At 38.2% G+C, this 22,315-nt stretch overlaps 1 protein-coding gene across 3 annotated transcripts in view; it reads right to left on the bottom strand.

The window, feature by feature from the left end:
- Window positions 1-5,089: 5,089 nt before the first annotated feature.
- Window positions 5,090-22,315, bottom strand: part of KCNK10 (potassium two pore domain channel subfamily K member 10) — a 202,995-nt gene continuing 185,769 nt past the window's right edge. For all 3 annotated transcript variants that reach the window (XM_007472674.2, XM_007472675.2, XM_007472673.2), the window contains exons 6-7: window positions 19,260-19,402; window positions 5,090-11,294 (exon numbers count right to left, since the gene is read on the bottom strand). In XM_007472674.2, the coding sequence (XP_007472736.1) occupies window positions 10,671-11,294; window positions 19,260-19,402 (767 nt within the window). In that variant the 3' untranslated portion in view covers window positions 5,090-10,670. The remainder of the gene's footprint in view (window positions 11,295-19,259; window positions 19,403-22,315) is intronic.

Here is a 22,315-nt window from a genome sequence, read left to right as displayed (position 1 = left end):
TTGATTTTTCTTTCCTCCTCTTGATTCCCATGTGGGCCTTGTCAACTTGTGGGGAAGGGTGCCATAGTAGAAATAGGGCTATGATGGACCTGATATTACTAGAGTCCTCATAAAAGAGCAGCTCTCTACATTCACAGTGATGCTGATATAACAAAGGGAGTAGGGGACATGGCTAGCACAATGCCACCATCATTTACTATTACTCTCTGTATATGATCTTGGGCAAGTATTGTAATGGCTTATAGTTTTCTCATCTGATAAATGAAGGAGTTGTGCAAGATGGTCTCTAAAATAACTTCCAACTCAAATAAATCTATGATTCTATGATCCTAAAGTCAAATGAAATGAAAGAATAAAGTCTTGATTTTGTAACAAGGTAGTCTTCTCCCAGTAGAATATAAATTTCTTAAGGACAGGAATTCTTTTTGCCTTTTCTTTGTATGCCCACCACTTTGCAGAGCCTGGAAAAAAGTAAGTACATAATAAGTGCTTATAAATCAACTGGTTGGTTAGCCAGAGATGTGTAAAATAAAGTCATGAGCCAAAGCCTAGTATCAGCTCTCTCTGTAGTATTTTTATTTGCTAGCTTGTTTTTCTCATAGACCTACTCCATGTTGATTTAGCCCAAGCTTGGACCACTGAGATGATCTCTTTCAGAATTCCTCACATTTTGAACTTAGTTTCCCCAATCATCTATGACTTGCCCTGGTGTTGTCTTTTTTTTTTCATCTTTGATCACACCATAGACTTTTTTCCTTTTTTCCACCAAAGAGTTACTTTCTTTAGACTCTATTAATTGCTATGAATCATAGGTATATGCTGCCTTTAACCTGACTTAAAGGTAGGGAATCTCACAATAGCCTTCTGCTATATCCAGAAACACTTTCATTTTACCTAACACACTCAATTCCCATCTTTTCCTTCAGGAGGTGAATCCTAATGATTCTAGAAACATTCCTTAAATGGGTGACCCAGTTGGAAGATCATGCTGATAAGCTCTTATAGACTTTTGATGTTGAAGTATCCCCACCAAACAACCCTTCAGTCTCTCTCTGATGCTACTCTTGAGCGAGGCAATGTGGTTGTGTTAGTGTGGGTATGAAGTTAATGAATTTATACTGGAACTATGGTTCCTCTACTTTGAGACCATGAGGAAGTTCCTTCCTCTCTTTGCAAATTCCATTTCTCTAGAAACTGACCTAGAATTGTGAACCAACTATGGAGGAGAGACTGCTAGCAGAGAGTAGGTTACATGGATTGAATAATGCACAGATAATCTAGAGGTGGACATATCCATAATAGCACATATCCATATGTTGCTTTGGACAGGAGGACAAAGTCTGGCCTTTGGGCCAGACCATATACAGTTTCTTCATAGGAAAAATGAAGGATTTGACCAAGTTGATATTTTAGGTCTTTTACTGTTTTGTTATCATGCATTTTTTTTCTGTAGTGTCTCACTCTTCATGCCACCATTTAAGGTTTTCTTGGCAAAGATACTAGAGTGGCTTGTCATTTCTATCTCCAGCTCATTTTACAGATGAGGAAACTGAGGCAAGCAGGGTTAAGTGACTTACCCAAGATCAAATAGCTAGTGTCTGAGTAACATTCTATTCTAGCATTCCATGACTGAATATTTCTTTCTTTTTTGTTTTTACTGAATATTTCTTAAAGCACCTGGTTTTTTTACCCAAGAAAGTCAGAATTCTATGAGTTTTTTCAGCAGCATATGTCTCCATTATCAGAAACTTAACGGAATAAGTAAATAATCCCAGGAACTCAATTCAATTAAACAAATATTTATAAAGTACCTAAAGCTGACTGACTTTGTAGTTAGAAAGCCTAGTTCCAAATCCTGCCTGTGTTACTGAATGCCTGTCTGACCTAGGGTAGACTATTTAACCTCTGTAGGCTTAGTTTCATCATCTATTAAATGGAGAGGCTAATACAGTTGGTTTCTAAGCTCCCATCCAACTCTAAATCTATAATCCAATGATCCTACTACATTCTAGGCATTGTGCCAGATGCTGAAAAGACAGACAGAAATGAAAACCAGTCCTTGCCCTTAAGGAGTTTACATTCTACCAAGGGACTTAGATTCTTCTCAGCCAGGAATACTGATTATCTCTAACCACTCAACTAATCCATAGCATACTTGTGTGATTAATTCTGAGGCATCCAGGAATCATTTCATTCTGTTTTCTGATCTCTAGTACAGCAACACTGTCAAAAAAAGGGGGTGGGTGGGAAATCCTGCTATGTCCTGTTCTTAATGAAATTGCTGGCTCTTTGTGATCTCAGTTTCCTTTTCCAGATGTTTACTAGCTATTTTTTAATAATATGTTCTAGAATTCTTCCTTGAGGAGTTGCTTTGGGGGCAGCTAGGTGGTTCAGTGGATTGAAAGCCAGGCACTGTAATAAGTAATAACATGGGACTATGTTGATTGGCAATTAATAACTAAAGATCAGGCAGTTATCTTATTTCTTCCGTCTTTCCCTCCTCCCAAAATCATTCTCAATTTCTCACTTCCACAGCACTTAACCTCCATTGCCTAGCCCTTACCACTCTTCCACCTTGGAAACATTGCATAGGATTAGTTCTAAGACTGAAGGTAAGGGTTAAAAAAAATTACATTACCAAGGTGGCAGATACCTTCTTCTATTCCCTCTGAAATGTAAAAGAGAGAATCTGCAAGGCAAGCCAAGCATGCAACACAAAGCAAAGGATATCAGACATCATCTGTCAATCAAAAGGTAACATTCCTTTTGTTACAGGGAGAAACAGTTGGAAGCTAACCACACAGCTGAACTGAACTGGGCTCTCTCTTGGTTTCTGAGAGGGGAGGGAAGAAGAAGTTTTGGTGTGGCTGAGGGAGGTGGCTGAACCTAAAAAGCTAATTGTGTTTCTGGACTTGGAATAATCAAGCTGAGATTATCTGGCTGTCTGGTTAAAAGAAGGAAGAAGAAAAATATTTTTCCTCCAAACTCTCTGACTGTCCCTGTGTCACAGTTGTGACAGAACTGCCAATTTCCCAATACCATCCTAACTCTTTGTATAGATTAGGGAATATGCCATCCCTCTTACGTTATCCTCCATCCTGTCCTATCTTCCCCAATAAACCTCCTTACTTGAGAAAAGAGAAAGAAGAGTATCTTCTCTAAGCCTCATAGTTTCATCTTGAATTACATAGAAAGTGACTGACTAAGAGGGGGGAGGGGAAGGGAGGGAGGAAGGATAGGGTGGGGAAATGGGTAGCATTTGAGGGAGGAGGGTAGGCAAAATATTGATCTATTAGCCATTCAGTATAGATCAATAGAAACCAGGGTATCCCCTCTAGTATCACTCTATCTCCAAGTATCCCCTTTATTACAATAGGCACCCTATAGTATCTCTTTTATTATAACCAGGAAAGACCATCATGATGACCTGAATGGGATGGTCTTGCTGGGGCCCCTGCTATGCCAACAGGGCCTGTATGCCCTAGCGTACCTGAGCAAACCTTCCAGAGTCAAATTGGAAAGTCCTATCCATGGATGTTTTGGTAGTGGCCATCTCTTGCTATTTCAGAATCATCTGTAGATGATCATTGCAAGCAGTTAGGTGGCACAATGTGGTCTGTGAGTCAAAAAAGACCCGAGTTCAAATCCAGTCTCAGATACTTATACCTCAGTGATCCTGGACAAATTATTTAACTTCAGTTTCCCCGCATTGCAAATGGGGATGATAATAGTATCTACCTCATAGGGTTGTTGGGAAGATCAAATGTACTTAGCACAGTGCCTGGCATATAGTAGGTGCTTAATATATGCTTATTCTCTCCTCCTTCTCTAGTTGTTAAAGACATCTGGTTCTGTTGAACCACATCTTTAGTATCCAGCTTGACCAGATAAGTTTAAAGCTAAAGCTCACCACCAATAGCCATGATCCTTCCATTAACTGACTAGTTTCTCAGCTCCATCTTGTAACCTATAGACACAAAGACCAGTGGAACCTTTTACCCAGTTCCAAGCTATCTGCAAAATCAAAAGTAATATTTCTGAGACAGATCTGAGCACTAATGATAAAAGCTTCCCTTATCTCTATTGCTTCCATGATTAAAAAAAAACAAAAATAACAAAAAACAAATTCCTCAAACTGGTATTTAAAACCCTCCAGTCTAACTGCTGCCCACCTTTATTTCATATGTGAATTCTACATTCCACTGAAGCCAGTCTAAGTTGTTCCCTAAATTTGATAGTCTGCTATCTACCTCAGCATCTCAAGGGATGACCTCATGCCTAGAACTCCAGTTTCTTTGGAAGTTCAACTCAGGTGCTATCTTCTATAAACAATTATCCTAATGACCATAGCTCCTCTCCTAATGGGTCAGTTTTTGTTCTTTTTGTTCTTTCTCCTCCTCCTCCTCTGCTTATGTATTAAATTTTGTTGGTCTCTTTCAAAACCCTTACCTTCTGTTCTTAGAATCAATACTAAGAATGGAATCCAAGGCAGAAGAGTAGTAAGGGCTAGGCAATGGTGGTTGAGTGACTTGCCCAGGGACACACAGCTAAGAAGAGTTTGAGGGTCTGATTTGAAACCAGGATGTCCTGTCTCCAGGTTTGGTTCTCTATCCACTGAGCCACCTAGCTGCCCTGTCCTGTCTATGTTGTATTTCTGTAGTAGAATGTAAACTTTGTAAAGTGAGAGGCTGATTTATTCTTGCTTTTAGAGCCTGTAGACCTAGCACAACACCTTATAAATTTAGGTGCTCAAGTTTGTCAAATGAACTGAATCAGAAGATCCAACTTCCCACCTTGTGCGGTAATCTCTCTCCTAAGTGTTCATGAACAGTGATTTGCTATTGTTTCTTGGTGAGGGGAAAGAAATCATTTAATTGAAAGAGAGAGAGAAAAGGAGAAAATTGTTGAAAACAAGAAAGTGTAAAACCCAATAACCAAAGCATTTTCATTATATGTAATTTTCTATTTGGACACAGTAAATGCTTTAATCCATCTCTGGCTTCATGTAAGGAGAAAAGTTCCCAACCCCAATCGCTCAAAGGTATTTGGCATCATGGGGAGAAAAGGACAACAGAGAAAGCAGAAGATCTTTGTTGTAATATTTTTTCCGTCATTGAAAAAAATTACATCATCAGATAAAGACAATAGCAGCACAGCTTATTGAAATGTTACAAGCAATTTTGCTTTATATTCTTCCTAATAACATTATGAAATCCTCCCTTTTCTGAAAATGCCTTTTTAAAGCACCATGAAATCCTACAGAGAGAAGAAAAAAGAAAAACAATGTAAAACATTTCCGCGCATGGTTTGATCATCATCACCATCATTTGATAATCTTTCATGTGGCTCTGGGACTTAAGCTCACTGAGTAAAGGACTAAAGGCTGGTATGTTTGGTTTGCATATCACTTTTAGGCACCAGTGCACTGCCTCTCTTTTAGACACACAGCTTTTAATGAAGGAGAGGTTTTACAGTCACCCTCTGAGGTGTGGGTCCATTGTTGGAGGTGGTGTGTGATGTCTCTCCAAAAAAATGCACGGAGACCTGTTTGAGATTTCTGATTTAGGAACCCAGTATGGAAAGTAAATTCCAAATCTCATAGGCACCTGTGGAAGGACACTCATTTTCAGTCAAATTAGAAGCATCTATTATTTTTCCTAAGACTACAACGCTGATATGTGACTTTCATACTGACACAGAAGGACCAAAATTTAAAGGGAAATGTATCTTTTGGGCAAATGCCAACACAATTAGTTTTCCGTGCAAAGATTGAGTACATGTTTCCATACGAAATAAAATGTGTGCACAGCTTTATTTACAATCATGTTAAGTGCATGCGATTTCCTAGTTCCCACAAGAAGAGTTAATATCTGTGGAGTCAGATTAAAGTGATCTTTTGGCCAGAGATTTAACATTTTTCCAATTTAAGGCAGTTGCTGATGAGCCCAGTATTGCACCAAGAGCAACCTCACTCATATTGCTCCAACACATGTAATTTTCCATTTGTTGCATCATGGCCATGAGAAAGGATGACATGCCAACGGCCAAGGGCAAAGATCATCAGAAATATAGTTCACCCTTTTAATCGTTTTTTTTTCAAATGGGCCTTTTTTTTCATTCTTGTTGATGGCCTTATTGTAAATTAGGAAACTTGTGTTACATTAATAGGTCTAGGATACTTAAAATTTTGTCTGATGTGTTGAGTGAGAACCTACAGCAATCCAGCCTTCATCCACAGCACTATTGATACTAGAAACCAAACATGGACAATAGATGAGTTGCACTGATTTAGACAGGAATTAATGCCATCTCAGAAAAAGGAAGGGATATTCAAGAGGACCACATATAAAGATATATCTACCAATACTTCCTCCATGGCATTATATTCTATGGCAGTCACTGTAAGTCACTCTTGTGTGTATTTCTATGCTTTAATCTGAGTGTGTCTATAGTTTGAAAATTAATGCCGTGTTCAACTAAATTTTCCATTCATTGGGCTGCCAATGAGCTCAAGGTCAAATGCCTTCATTAGTTTAAAGCCAAGTAAACAAAAGTCAGCATGGCTTGAAGTCATCTGGCTACTGTCTCCTTTGGAAAAGGTAGTCTGTGAGCCCAAGGGAGGATATCATCCTTATTTCCAGTCTGGCTTCCTGTATATAGGGGTGATCTCCATCTGTATACCATATTAGTTACAAAAATTAGGAAATTTAATTCTTAAGATCATAGAAAACAGATGAGAATCAGTAAATATTTCCAGATCAGAGCAGTAACTTTCTCAGCATGTTTTATGCATTAGTACATTAGATCATGAGCTCCTTGAGGGCAGGGACTGTCTTTTGCTTCTTTTTGTATCTCCAGCATTTAGCACAGGGTCTAGAACACATTAGATATTTAATAATTGTTTAATGATTGATTGATTGTAGAACCTGGAAGTTTTCTTTGTAGATTCTTAGAGCTTGAAGGGACCTCAGAGAGCCATTGTCTAGTCCAACCTCCTTATCTTACAGGTGAGAGACCAAAGCCAAGAGGCAAGTGACTTGCCCCAGGCCACATAAGCTGACTAGAAACAGAGCCAGGACTAGAGTCCAAGTCTCCTGACTGCCATATTCAGGCACCTTTCTACTTACTTCTCTAATATCATTTATTTAGTTAGTGAGATCATCCCTAGCATCTTCTGGCTCCTTTCCAAACTATGTTTTCTTTTAAAAACATCCATGAATATTCAGTTCATCTAATAAGAAATATGCTAATAATGTACATTTTGCAAAATTGGTTTTATCTTCTGCTGGCTCCTTGCAGGACTAATGTTGTTGAAGTCTAGTATTGAAATAAAAGGGGAAACAAAAATCACTTGGAGTTGGCAAGTCTAATCATGTGTTTAGTCAGTGTCTACAACTAAAAGAAATGTTCTTCTCTTTTCTTGATTAGTAAATGGACACAACCATAGTGGCTTTGGTTGTTGTGCATAATTTAGCCTGATTTTTCAAAGAAAGCATCCTTCATCCCATGCCTCCTTACCCTGCCCTCCACAAAAAAAAAATGTTACATGTACTTTTGCTAAAATGTTGTCTTGTGTGAAAAGGAAAGAGATCAAGCCCCTTCTTTTATTTTCAGTCTCTCTGGAAACCTTCCACTACTTGCAGAGGGCCTTGGGTCTCACAAAGCATTTTGATATGTATGTTCTTATTGGATCCATCTGCCCTGTAGGACTTATCTTGGTTCTTTCTTTTCCAGGATGCCAGCATCATTTATATCTGAGGATTATTTTACATATGGAAGAAAATATAGATATGTCGATACCTATATTTTCTTATCACTATATTGGTTACTTCAGTTATTTGGGATCTGATGCAGTTAGGAAAGCTTATATTTAGTACTCCAGCAAATGTACATGTTTCATTTGGTGCAAAATGCAATTTTATGTTTTGTACTGTTTTGTTCTTTCCATGTGTTGTGTTCCTGCAAGGTGAACAATAAAGTGCATAACAATACAGGTGGGTAATATATATAGCATTTCAAAATGATAAAATATACATTCTGGAGTTTGGGATGAAAATATGATAGGCTGGATCTCCACAGGGTTAGCTTTGACACATTCCATAATTAGCCTCAAATGTTATCTTTGTACTTCTCCCTCGTGCCTTTCCCGTGGCCAGACTCTGTCTTGTCAGTACCAGCAATCTCAGTAGCTAGAGGCACAGAGGGATGATTGTGTCCCAAGCAGCCCTGCAGGACTAAGGCTTGTCTTCAGAAAAAGGCAGAAACCTCCAGGATGCTGCAGTTTGGGGGATCAGTCAATGGAGAAAGGCCCATTAGCAAGGATCCATAATTTAGGCTGATTGGGAACCTAAGCAAGTGTGAAACCCAGTGACAATGATTCAGAGGCCTTTTATCCAGGAACTTGCCCTGGGCTTAATGTGAACTCATGAATTTGATCTGCCAGTCCACCATAAAAGGGTGGGTAGCCACACATAGTAAGAAACTATGTTTACCTCTTGCATAACTGAATGTAAGCTATGGTATAGATAGAGGGTCTTGTGAGCGAAAGCTCTCATTCACTCAATTCAGATCTTTATTCAGTCTGACCACAATCCCGTCTGGGTTAGAGAGGGCCACTTGGTTCGGGCCATTCTCAGAAGGCCCAGGAGCTTCTCCCATAGTTCAGCCTCACAGCAAAGGGAAACCAAGAAATGGAGCCTAAAGAACAGAGGAGGGAAGTTTGGAGGAGGGAAACACCAAGTTTGTACGTATACCATCTGCGTGTAGAAAGTGGTCAGGAAGATTTCCATCATGGAAAATCTTCCCAGATAAAGAAGCATTGGATAGAGATATCATGGGTGTATCTCTGACCTGGAAGCCAGAGGATGGACTAGATCATGCCTAAAGGTCCCTTTTTTCAGCATCAATTTATGTGAAATCGTCCTGCTTTGTTAATTGACTACACTATCCCAAGGCAATGAAAGGAACTGAGTTGAATCACGGAAACTTTTAACAAGGACTCCTTGTTTGCTTTTCTCAAAGACCAGGGGGTCAGTGTGAGCATGCAATCAAATATACCTCATTGGGATCATACAAAGTTGAAAAAAGACAATAGTAAAGACTGAAGTGCAAACAGTGCTGGAACCTCAAACTCACTAGCATTTTCTTACTTGTAGCAAAAATTAGTTGAAGTGGTTGTCTCAACACTCTGGGTGGGCCACTGTTTCCCTCCCCTACCCCAGGGCCTTGCGGAACATTCAAGAGCATCATATTTTGGTTACTTATTCATCATTTGGCTTGACATCACCAACCAAGTCCAGGTTCAGGTTCTAGGGAAGAAAGTGTGAGATAAGAGAAGAAGGGAGGAAAAAAAAAACAGAGTCCTTCAATAATGAAAGAAAACCCAAATTTAAAAGCTAAAAAGAAAATAGAAAATACTTCTTTGAAGGATGACAAAATATAACAAATACTATTAATGGCACTTAAACTCTAAGCACTTAAAACATGTTGCTCTTAACTGACTAGATTTGGTTGATGGACAGTTTTTCCCCTTGTTTGAAGATATCAGGGTTGGATCTCACATTTCCATCTCACTCCACCCAAAAGTGACAGAGAGACCTGAGATGCTAATGATTCATGGCCCTCATCTATCTCTAGGTATCAGAAACGGATGATATCAGTTTTTGTAAAAAGTCATATTCAACTATAGTCAACAGCAGGATGCTGACAACATGCAAGGCGGTAGCTTTCCCACCCCACCCCCACCCCTTTGTCTGCCCACATTAAAAGCAAAGTTCTGGCAGAAAGCGTGAAAAGGGAGATTTAAAAACCAGTCTGCCTGACATTGGACATATTAAGGAAAACAAAAGGTTTATCATCGAACAATATAGTAGTTGAAGCTGCATTTTAAACTATGTTTTCCAGTTCATCTGGGCTACCCCTTAGAGAAAAGAAAAGAAATTCAGTATTTCTTTTGTCATTGGTTAAGGTGATATCCACAGTGTGATGCTTTTGTGTTGTTCTTTTCTTTCTTTTTTAATGAGAAAAGTAATTGCACCTTTTAATATGTCTGCTCTGATCTGTTTCCAACATCCAGCTGGTCTCAGGTTCCATGGACATTCTTTTGGAGTTTAGAAAGACTATGCATTAGATGATTACAAAAAATTCAATCTGAGAGCACTTGCCAAAATATAAAATGAATTTCTAATAAGTTACCATTTCACCCCAATCATTTCCCCTTTTCCTATGTGCATACATATTACTATGTATATTCAAGGAAACATACAAGACGTTCAGGAAACAGGACTCCACTGATAAGATATATAATTCTCACTTTTTTTTTCTTTCAAAAGGCTGGTCTAAAAAATAGCTGCCCTTTTTTTTTTCCCCCAACTATATTATGCCAGGGTGGTAACCTTCCAGTTGTATTGCCATGGTAACTCTCTCCCTTAACATTTCACCATGGTAACCTACTTGTTGAAACTCCTGGTGTGTGTTCTACTGTCACTATTTGAAGTGCTGTACTTTGATTCGTTTTGGCAGAGCCAGCTTTCAGTCATTTATGGCACAGTGAAAATATTCTTCAATGCTATGTAATTCAGACTAATTAAAGAGGTTCATATAAGGCACATGTCTCAATATGTATATAAAAACACTAACATCACTTAATCCAAATCCATTGTCTTTTACATTTAATTTCTGTCTTCAAGTAATGATTTATTTTCATGTTCCCTTTCTTTGGTCTCAGAAGGTATGACGCCATTCTCCATTTCTGAGTGCTGTTGGATGCAGTTAGTCAAAATGGCTGTGCTCGAGTTGTCCGAGTTGCACATTTTTTCCGAATCGTCTTCTTTTTTCTCTTCATCCAGGGAATAATTCCGGAAGGTCTTATAAATTTTCTGAACATCCTCAGGGACGCTCTTTTTCAGGTCTTTGTTTTTCCTCTTGGTGAGCTTGGAGGAAGAGGACCCGAACTTGTTGATGATGTTGTCCTCGGAGGCTCCCTGCCCGTGTTTGTTCAGATGCTCCGTCCCCTTCAGGCGCAAGTTGTTAGGCCGGTTATTGATGCTTTCCTGAGATGACGCCTTGAAGCGCCCGGTCTCCAGGGCCGCGAAGACTGAACGCTTCTCAGGAGAGAGCATATCCAGGGAGTGGGCCCTCTGATCCAGGCCCAAGCGCCTGCGCTCCATGCTCCTGATGGTGGCTGCCCGCTGCAGCTTGTCGTGGATCTCCACACTCAGGCGTCTCCGCGTCTCCCTGAACTCAGCTGTCACATTGGCTTTCCATTCAGCTGCATGGGCTTTTATTTCACCAACCTTGACAAAAAAACAAAATTCAAAATGCCATGAATTAGAGCAGGCTTGATTCTAATTACATGTCTACCCCTTCTTTCTAGGGCATTCAAACACTGGCTTCACACCTATTGTCTTCCCATAAAATTGTATGAAGAACCGGAGAGGTGTTTCAATTTTAAAATGGAGAACTGAGGTATGGTAACATCAAGGTCATATACTTGGTCAGAGGGGTTGTGCAGTGGTTAGAACAGGGAGTCAGGAAGATCCGACCTCAAATCCAGCCTCAGACACTTGCTAATTGTGTGACTTTGGGTAAGTCACTTAACCCTGCTTGACTTGGTTTCTTCAATTGTTGCTATTGTTTATCCTTTGTTGTTTGGTGTTTTTTTTTAAGTCCTTACCTTGCATCTTAGAATCAATACTGTATTTCATTTTTAAACCCTTACCTTCTGTCTTAGAATGGTGTATTGGTTCTAAGGCAGAAGAGTGGTAAGGACTAGGAAATGGGGATTTAGTGACTTGCCCAGGGTTATACAACTAGGAAGTATCTGAGGTCATATTTGAACTCAGTACCTCCCATGCCTGGGCCTGGCTCTCAATCCATTGAGCCACCATTTTTAAAGAGGACCAATGATATCACAGGATGATGTCCTGACTTGTGCACGAATTGGATTTAAGTGAGGCAGAGTTGAACAGTCATCAGCCTCACTCTCTCCTCTAGAGTCATCAAAGTCCAATGGCAGGACAAAATTCAAGACAGGTAATGACTCAGGATACATTGACTTCTTCTGAAAAATTAACTGGAGAAGGAAATGACAAACTCCTCCATTTTCCTTGCCAAGAAAACCCCAAATGGGGTCACGGTCAGACAACACCGAAAACCAACTGAATAAGGACACCACTGCCAAGGGTTAGTGATCATAGGCAGAATGATAACAACAACAATATTAACACATTTATAAAGTTGTAATGGTCCTTTGGTGGTGGCTCTAATGTCTGTTTCCAAAGCAATTTCCCAACGACACTGCCAGGAGATAGAATATAAGTTCCTTAAAGGGCAGGAATTATTTTCAGGTTTTAATCTTTGTACTCCCAACTCTTGGTATATAACAGGTATTTAATACAGGCTTTCCAAACCAATGAGTGAATAAGGGCAGGTAAGTAGTTCAATCAGTAGTTCACATTTATAAAGTACAAAGCACACTTCCCACAACGAATCTAAGTGAGACAGGAAAGGATTATTGTTTACATTTTATAGATGAGAAAATGAAGGCTCAGAATGGGCAAGTGACTTGCTCATGGTCACACAGTTCATGTCAGAGACAAGATGAGATTATAGGATGTAGGAGAGTGTATTATCATTTCAACCTAGTATATCAGAAGGGCAGGAGAACTGGGTCCTAATCTTTGTTCTGCTGCCAGCTAGTAATGCAACCATGAGCAAATTAACTATTCTTTTGGACCTCAATTTCTATATGAAGTGATTGTCCTTGATAAACTCTAAGATTTCTTCCAACTTCAAGAACTGAGAAATGTATGTTCTTTCTATGAAACTAGAAACTCTTAAACTGACTAATCAGTAATTAGGATGGTTCATAGAGTCATGGAAATGGAAATCTAGAAGAGATCTTAGATGTATTACATTCAATTTATCATCATTGGGTACCCCTCAAGAGATAAGTACAAAGTACATTGCAGATGCATCATAATAACACTGTTCTTGGAATCCAGGCTCTGGTTAAATATGTGTAAATCAGATCAAGCTGTCAGGAGGTTCTTCTAGTATATCTGATAATTTAAGTTCCTTTGTCAGGGTTCAAGAACTTCCCCTTTTAGAAGCAGCATGCTACAGCTGAAAAACAACTGTCTAGGATCCCAGAGATATGGGTTCTCATGTCACCTTGACAACTAGAATTGTCTCTGTGATATCAGTCATATCCCTTAATCCTAAATTAAGCCCCAAATTATTTATAAAATGAAGATACGTATACTTTCCCTGCTCATCTCACAGGACTAAGAAGAGGTTTAAATGATAGAATGTATAAAGAAGTACTTTAGAAACCATAAAGTATTAGACAAATGAAAGGCACACATTTATTTACTCTTTCAAAAAACATTCAAGTGTCTATGGAGCATATGGTGGTAGATATGAGGGAAGATATAAAACAAAATCCTTGTCCTCAGGTAAGTTAAAATCTAGTAGAGGAATGAAATAAGGATACCCTGTTTTATATATAGTACTACATGATAAGTAAATTCTGTTTAATCGTTTCAGATGTATGTGACTCTTTGTAACTCCTATTAGGGATTTTCTTGGCAGAGATACTGAACTGTTTTACCATTTCCTTCTCCATCTCATTTTGTAGATGAAGAACTGAGGCATACAGGGTTAAGTGACTTGCTTAAAGTCACAAAGCTGTAAAATGTCTGATGCTGGATTTGAACTCAGCTCTTCCTGACATCAGGCCTAGTGCTCTAGTGGAGAGGGCCAAAACAAAGTGTTTAGCAAAGTTCAAGTGGGAAAATTGCTACTGACTGGCGTTATCCTAATAAAGTCCATAGAGATGATCAGAGGTTGAGAATTTTAAAGCTAGAAAGGGCCATAGAAATAATCAAATCCAACCTAATTTTGCAGTTGAGGAGATTTAGAAGGTCTAGAGATATAAAGCCATTTGCCCCAGGGGGCACAGGCAATAAAATGGCAGAGGCTGTATTCAAACTCAGATCTCTGGGCTTCAAATCTGGTGCTCTTTCCACTGTATAGCATGATGCTTCATAGTGTAGTTGTAGAATGAGATTCAAATGTGTGAAGAGAAAGACCTAGAATTCAGTGAGCTTTGGTTAGTAAGACAAATAACATGCTTCCTTAAATAGACAAGTAACTCAAATCTTTGCAGACAAGAAAGCCGATATTTATACAGTTCCTTTTTCATTCTCCAGCAGTAGTGTCTGCTGAGCTTGTTAGATAACTGGGGATTCCAATTTGAAATGACATTGACATAACTATTTTTTGCCAAGTAGGAAAATGAGACTTTGTGCCCAAAGTAGGAAATGAAGTGGGGAATTCATCTTTTCATATTCTTATATTAAATTTTGCATTACATTTATCAGCATATATTTACATCTTTCTATTAGATTGTAAATATCATGAAGTAGATGCTATTTCTTATTTAATCTTTTTAATTTTGCAAAAGTACTATGAACAAATTAGGTGTCTAATAATTGACCAAATTGAATTTCAATATCCATGGGGCTACTATGTATAGTTATTACTATAGATCCCACTTGATGACAAAGATCCCCTAGCCAACTCTTCCAGGAATGATTATACCTTTACTCCTTCTCTTCAACTCACTGGAGGAAACAGGGAAATTGGATTACTCCTTGCCCACCATTGCTATTTTAAGGTTCTCTCCCTAATTCCACCATTTAGAAATATCTCGTCCTTTGAGGTTCATGCTATTCATATCTACCACTCAATCAAAGTCCTGGTAGCTGTTATCTATAGACACCCAGGTAACTCCCCTTCCTTCCTCTATGAGTTCAGTACATGGTTCACTATTTTCTCTCTATCTCTCTATTGACTCCCCCTCAAACACCTTAATCAATGAAACTTACTCATATCTCATGATCTATGGCTCTATCCCACCTCAGACACACATTAAGGTAGTCATATTCTTGATCTTACCATCAAGCATAAAAGTACCACCTCTACATTCAAGAATTCTGAAATCCTTTTATACAGCCATAATCCATTGGCTTTTCACCTCTCCCTATGCATTCCCTACCAAACCTTACTCTTCCAGTCCCTTGACCTCTCAATTTTCTCTTAGGTAATCTCCCTGTGCTAACCAGTTTCCTCTTTTCCCCATCTTGACCTCTTGTTGAATCAACTGAACTCTGCACTGTCCTCCTGTCTTGATTCTCTTATGAATCCTTTATCATTTCATAAATTGTGCCCTGCTCAGCCTCAACCTTCATTTGACTCCTTTGCTCTTATATACATGCTACTGAAACAATGGCAGAGAAAATCATGCAACCATTCTGAATTTACTACAAATTTATATTTATATTACTCAACATTCCCTGGGCTTTGCTACTACTAGGAAATTCTACTATACCTCCCTTATCAACTTACTATCTCACTCCCAAGAGTGGCTATTCTAAATCTTTTTATTCCTCCTCAAATCTCCAATAGCTCCCCTTCCCTCAAACTTCTCAACTGAGAAACTTGCCTCAGATAATATGGAAAAAATTGGGTCATTCACTGTGAGTTTTCTCTCTTGTCCCCTCTTCATTATCTTCCATCACTCACAAGCCTTCTCCTACTTTCTCCTCCTTCACCTTTCTCTTAAACGATCATATGACTTTACTCCTCATCAAGCCTACCCTCTCTTCCTTCTCTAGCAATCCCATTCCATACCATCTCCTTCAGCAAATTGCCCTCTTTCTCATCTGCACTCTATCACTTATCTTTAATCTATCCCTGTCTACTAGTTCATTCCCTACTGCCTATAAATATGCCCATATCTTCCCCCATCCTGGAAAAAAGACAACTTGATTCTTCCATTCCTGCTAACTGTTGTCTCAAATCTCTTCTGCCCTTTGTGCCTAAACTTGAAAAAAATAATTTACACTTGGTCCCTCCATTTTCTGTCTTCTCACTTCCTGAATATCCCCTTTTAATCTTGTTTCCAATTTTATCATTCCACCAAAACTGTTCCCTGCAAAATTAATGATAATTTCTTTTTAAAAAAACCCTTACCTTCCATCTTTGAAAGTGTATTGGTTCCAAGGCAGAAGAGTAGTAAAGGCTAGGCAAAGTGGGTTAAGTGACCTGCCCAGGATCACATAGCTAGGATGCCAAATAACCTCTTAGTTTTCAAGTCCAATCTCTTCAACCTCTCTACAGCTTTTGACTCTGCTGATTATCTTCTCCATCTTCATACTCTCTTCTTTCTAGGTTTTTGGGACAGCGCTCTCTCCTGATTCCCTTTATACTTACCTAAAGGCTCCTTCTCTGATTCCTATGCTGGATCCTCATGAAGATCGTGCCCTCTAACTGTAGGTGCCCTATACAGTTCCATCCTGGACTCTCTTTTCATCTCCCTCTATATTACTTTAATTGGTAGTCTCATCAGCTCCCATGAATTTAATTATTATCTCTATGTTGATGATATTCAGATCTATCTGTCCTGCCCCAGCCTCTCTATTGACCTCCAATCTTGTGCCTCCAACTGCCTTCCAGACACCTCCAACTAGATATCAGTAGACATCTTAAACCAGCCTGTTCAAAACCTAACTAATTTACCTTTCCCCTATATTCTCTCACCATCACCTCTACTCTTATCTTTCCTGTTACTATCCAGAGCAACACCATCCTCTCAGTTCCTCAGACTTGCAACCTAAGTGTCATTCTTGACTTCTCATTATCTCCTCCCCTTGCCCCATCCAAGCTATTGCCAAGATCTATCGATTTCATCTTTACATTATCTCTCAAATATATTTCCTTCTCTCTTCTTAACACTGTCACTACTCTAGTGCAGGTCCTCACCACATCACACCTGGATTATTGTAATAGTCTGCTAGTGGATCTGACTGCTCCAAGCCTCTCCCCAGAACAATCCATCCTCTATTCAGCCACTAATTTTCCTAAGGCACAGTTCTGTCCATATTATCCTACTACTTCATAAACTTCAGTGGCTTCCAATCACCTTGAGGATCAAATAGGAAGTCCCTATTCAAAGCCCTTTATAATCTAGCTCCCTCCTACCTTTCTGGTGTAAGGATGATATTAGAATATAAGTATTGTTTTATTAGTTTAGGGATAAGAAGTAAAGTAGCTGGCTTGAGAAAAGAACTGGAGTTTGAAGCAGAGCTGAGAGAGCGTGTTAATTCCAGATGGGACAGTTATAACCAGTTTTCTATGCCAATTACTCTCTCTGGCAGACAGGAGTTGCTCTCTGGCAGTTGGCAGAGACACACTCTCAGAGACTCTCTCAGGGCTGGAGGAGGTAACATCTTTGCTTCTCTCTCTGTCTGAGGGAAAGATCTGAAGGAGCTTAGTAGTTTCCATTCCCAACTTGGGAAACACTAGTGACTATCTATTGTGTTTTTTATAGATTAGTTTATATCTTAGAAGATCAAAGAAAAATCTGGTCTTTGGTTTTGGACTCTGAATCTGTTAAGACTCAGAGTCCTAATTTGATTCTTGTTGAGACTCAACCAGCTAGCCTTTGCTATTTTATAATTTGAAGGCAAAGTTAAGATTTATAAAGATAATAGTGGTAGTTTTTATTTAGATAGTATAAATTTGGGTTAGTTAGATCAGGGAGGATTAGTGTAGCCTGTGAAAAACAGGAGAAGTAGTTCCTTGTGGAACCTGGGAATTTATTTGGGTGAATTAAGAGTCCCTTAGAATTAGAAATCCTTTATTTATCCTTATATATTTCAATAAATATTTTATTTTTATATTAAGAGTCTTTAGCATCCTTGCACCTGGTCCTGAAGGGAAGTTCACATTTGAGCCTCACTTCATCACTGAAGATACTTTTGATTACCTCTATCAAAAGTATCTGAACAGTTTTGAACCTATATTGGAAGATTTTTTCCATCTAAATATTTTATTTTATATAGCTTGCAAATTTTATTTTTACACTGGTCTACTAAAATCTTACTCCCTGCCATGTAGTCTTTAATCCAGTGATGCTGACCTCCTAGCTCTTCCATGAATAAGATGCCACCTCTTGGCTTTGGACATTTTCTCTGGAGGTCCCCAATTCCTGGAATATTCTCCCTCCTCATCTCTTTCTACTACCCTCCCTCATTTCCTCACTACTCACTTTCTACAGGAATCTTTCTCCAAACTCTTATTTGTCTTTTCCAACACCTTAGCTGCATTCCTTCTTAGTCTAAGATAAACCATTAACAGATGAGAAAACAGACACAGGAGGATTAAGAAATTTGTATGAGTCCCCCAGCAATTGGGTGGTTCAATGAATACAAGAATTTGCACATCTTGGATTCTGCATACTCCATGTATCTAGAGATAGAAAGGACCATCTATTTCAACCCTTTCATTTTATAGATAAAGAAAATAAATTCCAAAAAGGTTAAATGTATTGCTCAATCACATGAGTAGTAACCATCAATAGTTTGATTTGAACACAAGTCCTATGACTTCAGAGTCAATATTCTTTTTATTGTCATGCTTTCTCTCTTCCCTAATTTACTGGTTTTGCTTCTATGCCACACCAAAAGACCCCATCTCACTTCTTTCTCCTTTTTTATTCTTCATAATGATATATAATTTTGAACCTTTTTTTTAACTTGTTATGGCTTTCTTCTTTTTAGTGCTTTTAACTAGGTTTTCATAAGAATGGATGCCTATGGGTCCACTGTATTTAGCCATTAGAATACATTTCTCTCTATTAGGGAGAGAACAAGACTGCTTGATCTTTTCACTCCTCTTCAAAACTGATCACTATTGCATGACTTGGGGTGCAGCATATGCTCATACTAACAAATCCAAAAAAGGTAGTGTATCACAGCATTGCCTAATCATATAGCCTCAAATACAATTGAAGGGAAAAGAAAACTTAGTAGACCTCTTTCTGTTCTCTCAGTTTCTTCCTGTGACTGCAGATAGAAACCAATCTCACATAGAAATCAACCATTCTTGATCCTGATCCCTGCTCTGCTATACCTAAAGTTTGTTGGGGTTTTTTTCCTTCACATTGGTGGGAGTGTGGTATACCCAAATACTAGGTACTCAATGTTAGAAGATTGAGGCTCTATCTTTTTTCCCCTACCAGGAAAGAACTTAGAGATTACTACTCTACTGGGTATATTAGTTAAAAATTTCATTTGACTAAGCTCAGTGAGAGAAGCACTAGGGCAAGACAAGTACAAATATTAGGTTAAGACTATCTTCAGATTGGTCAGATGTTTCCTGAAAAAACAGCATAGGTGAAAGAAGTACCATACCTCTTCTTTTGTCTTTTTGGACAGAACCCGAAGCCAGTCTCCAATCATACTGAGGACAGCAGCAAAGTAGGCGAGACCCACCAGAATCCAAAACCACACTAAGGGCTTATACCACTCTCGATAATTGATACCAGCATTCCCCCCTGAAAAGAACCAAATTTCACTGTGTGAATATTTTTTATACATTAACCTTGTGGCATCCATTTATTTTAATCCATTAAATGAAGGTTTATACCCAAGAAAAATACAGTGGTAGCTTGATACACAAACACCTTAAGTCACGAGCAATTTGAGATACAGGCAGTCACAATTGGGATTTTTTGCTTTAAGTCCCAAGTAGATATTTGATTTAGGAGCTTCTAGCCATGGGAGGAGCCTGAGGTGGATGAGGTAGCCAGTACAAGCAAGATTAAGGAAATGTTGAGAATTTGGGGGAAAATTTAAAGAATTTATTGAAAAGACACACCAAGAAAAAGTTGCAACAGGTTGTGCATTGGAACTATGTAATGACACTTGTTTCACACATTATCAAAACAGACTGAAAGGAAGGAACAAACCTCCTCTAAGTGAAATCAAGGAAAGTGTGGCAAAACAGCCAAAATTCAATGAAGAAAATGATAATTAAGTGAAGTAAAAAAATAGCAATTGTTTAGCAATAAAGTTAATTATCATAAGTAATGTGTAAGATCAATTTTTCATTTAAACGTAGCATTATTTGTGTAAGTTCTGTTAAGCAATAGAACATGAAATGAAAACCACCACCAGCATCTTTGCCTGAACTTGAAGGTAAATAACATTTCATAAGCAAGTTTATTTCTTTAGATTCTTTCTTATTATCTATAAATATATTTATTTGTTACTTATAAAGTGCATTTTCATATTTAAAAGCATATATGTAAAACAAAAAATTCATATGTTTTGAGGGGGGCAGATTGAATTAATAGCATTTCCATTAATTAAAGGGGGGCAGCTGGGTGACTCAGTGGATTGAGAGTCAGGCCTAGAGATGGAAGGTCCCAGGTTTAAATTTAGCCTCAGACACTTCCCAGCTATGTGACTCTGGGCAAGTCACTTAACTCCCATTGCCTAGCCCTTACCACTCTTCTGCCTTGGATCCAATTGATTCCAAGATGGAAGGTAAGGATTTAAAAAAATAAAATAATATAAAATAAATTTAAAAGAAGCAGGCTTATTTCTTTACATTCATTCTTATTATTTATAAGTATATTTGTTATTTATAAAGTATATTTTTATATTCAAAAGCATATAAGTAAAACAAAAAATTCATGTGGTTTTTTGGGGGGCCAGAATAGATTAATCGCATTTCCTTTAATTTAAATGGGGAAATTCAATTTGACACATGAGCAAATGGAGTTACGAGCTTGGCCACTGTGGAACAAATTAAACTCATGTGACAAGTTACCACTGTATCTGATATGAACTGATAGAATTCCCCAAAGTTAGAAGCTCTTCTAAAGGTCACCAAGAACATATCCTTCCCCTGAATGCCTTCTCATTCCTAATTGAGAAACACATATTGTCACATATTGTCATATAAAATATTGGATGAATGACTCTATCTTTCACTTATGCCTCACTTGTATTATGATAGTAAATTAAACCAAAAGAAATAAATAAGCTGGGCCATTATTTTTAATTTCCCTAATTTCTTTATTTGAATGTAAAATAAAATTAAAATCTTAATAAAATAAATGATTTTCCTAAATGGCTTGGCCTCCCTCAAGAGATCTATGGAATTCTTCCATGGCACTTAGCTAAGAAGGAAAACTAGGAATTACAGTGAAAAATAGAAGTTTTATAATTCCTCAATCCTCTACTCAAAGAGATGTGAGTTAGTATTAATACGGTACAACCAGTATTTTCTGTCAATTAGGACCAAAGGATGTTAAAGCTAGGGGAAGGGGAGAAAGAAGTGTGTCAGGTTAGAGAGTGGGAAGGAGTTGGAGATCATGTGTCACAATCCCCATCTTCTTTGACAGTCAGCAGAATGAAAACGATTTGACAAATTGAACTGACCAGCTGTTTGTCTGTATTGACTTCAAACTAATCATTCAGTAGGTGAAATTAGCTTATCGAGTAGTCCCATATAAGCACAGATATCTAAACAGTTTGTAAAATATATACCATCTACTTGCCTGACCTGAATTAAGGAGAGGGAAAGGATTAGGAATTTTATTCAAATATTTAATGCCACGTCTGACTTCTAAAGCCCTCCATAATCTGGCCTTTTACTACCATTCCAATTTTCTCATACTTTACTCTCCTCTACAAACTCTGCAACCCAAGGAAATTGGCCTTTTTGATGTGCTTCACACATGGCACTCCATTTTCCAATTCTGTGATTCTTTTACTAGCTGTCTTTCATTCCTGCAGTGCTCTCCTTTCTCAATTCTACAGCCTAGCTTTCTTCAAGACTAAGCTCAATTTAAAATATATATTTAAAAAAGGACAAAGCCCAAGTCCCCTCTTCTACAAAAGATCATCTAAACACGGGATCGATGTTAGTGATTAGTGAGTTGAACATTACTAAAAGAAGTGAATCATGTCCCTCTTGACATCTTCCCTCTAAATAGGACCTGAAGAAAGAAGAAAATTGCAGCCAAATGACAGAAAGAATTCAGGTTCTCCTGAGAGAAGCAAATAAAAGAATTGATGGAATTAATTAATTGATTAGTTCATTTTTATTATGTGTCCAAAGGCTACAAGCCACACTTCATGAGACATTTAGTCATTTTGCATCATACTGCTTATTACAAGTATTTGCAAAAACAGAAATAACTTCAGTTCGTTTTTCAACATCTGTCACAGGGGATGGAGAGATGTGAAAGTTCTTTGAAGTAAGATCTTCTGAATTAAATACCTACACTTTATAGTGCAAAAATGGAAACAGGTAAGGATAATTCAAAGTATATTTGAGAATGTGCATCAGGAACAAGGCATAAGCCAGGCCAAAAATGTACAGACCACATGAAAACTTCATGACTCTACATCATTAGCATGATTCCTTGAGGAAGAGAGAAGTAAAATGGATTGCC

This window comes from Monodelphis domestica, chromosome 1 (genome assembly GCF_027887165.1).
Source record: "Monodelphis domestica isolate mMonDom1 chromosome 1, mMonDom1.pri, whole genome shotgun sequence".
Taxonomy (NCBI): Eukaryota; Metazoa; Chordata; class Mammalia; order Didelphimorphia; family Didelphidae; genus Monodelphis; species Monodelphis domestica.
This window is presented reverse-complemented; position numbering and strand designations above follow the sequence as displayed.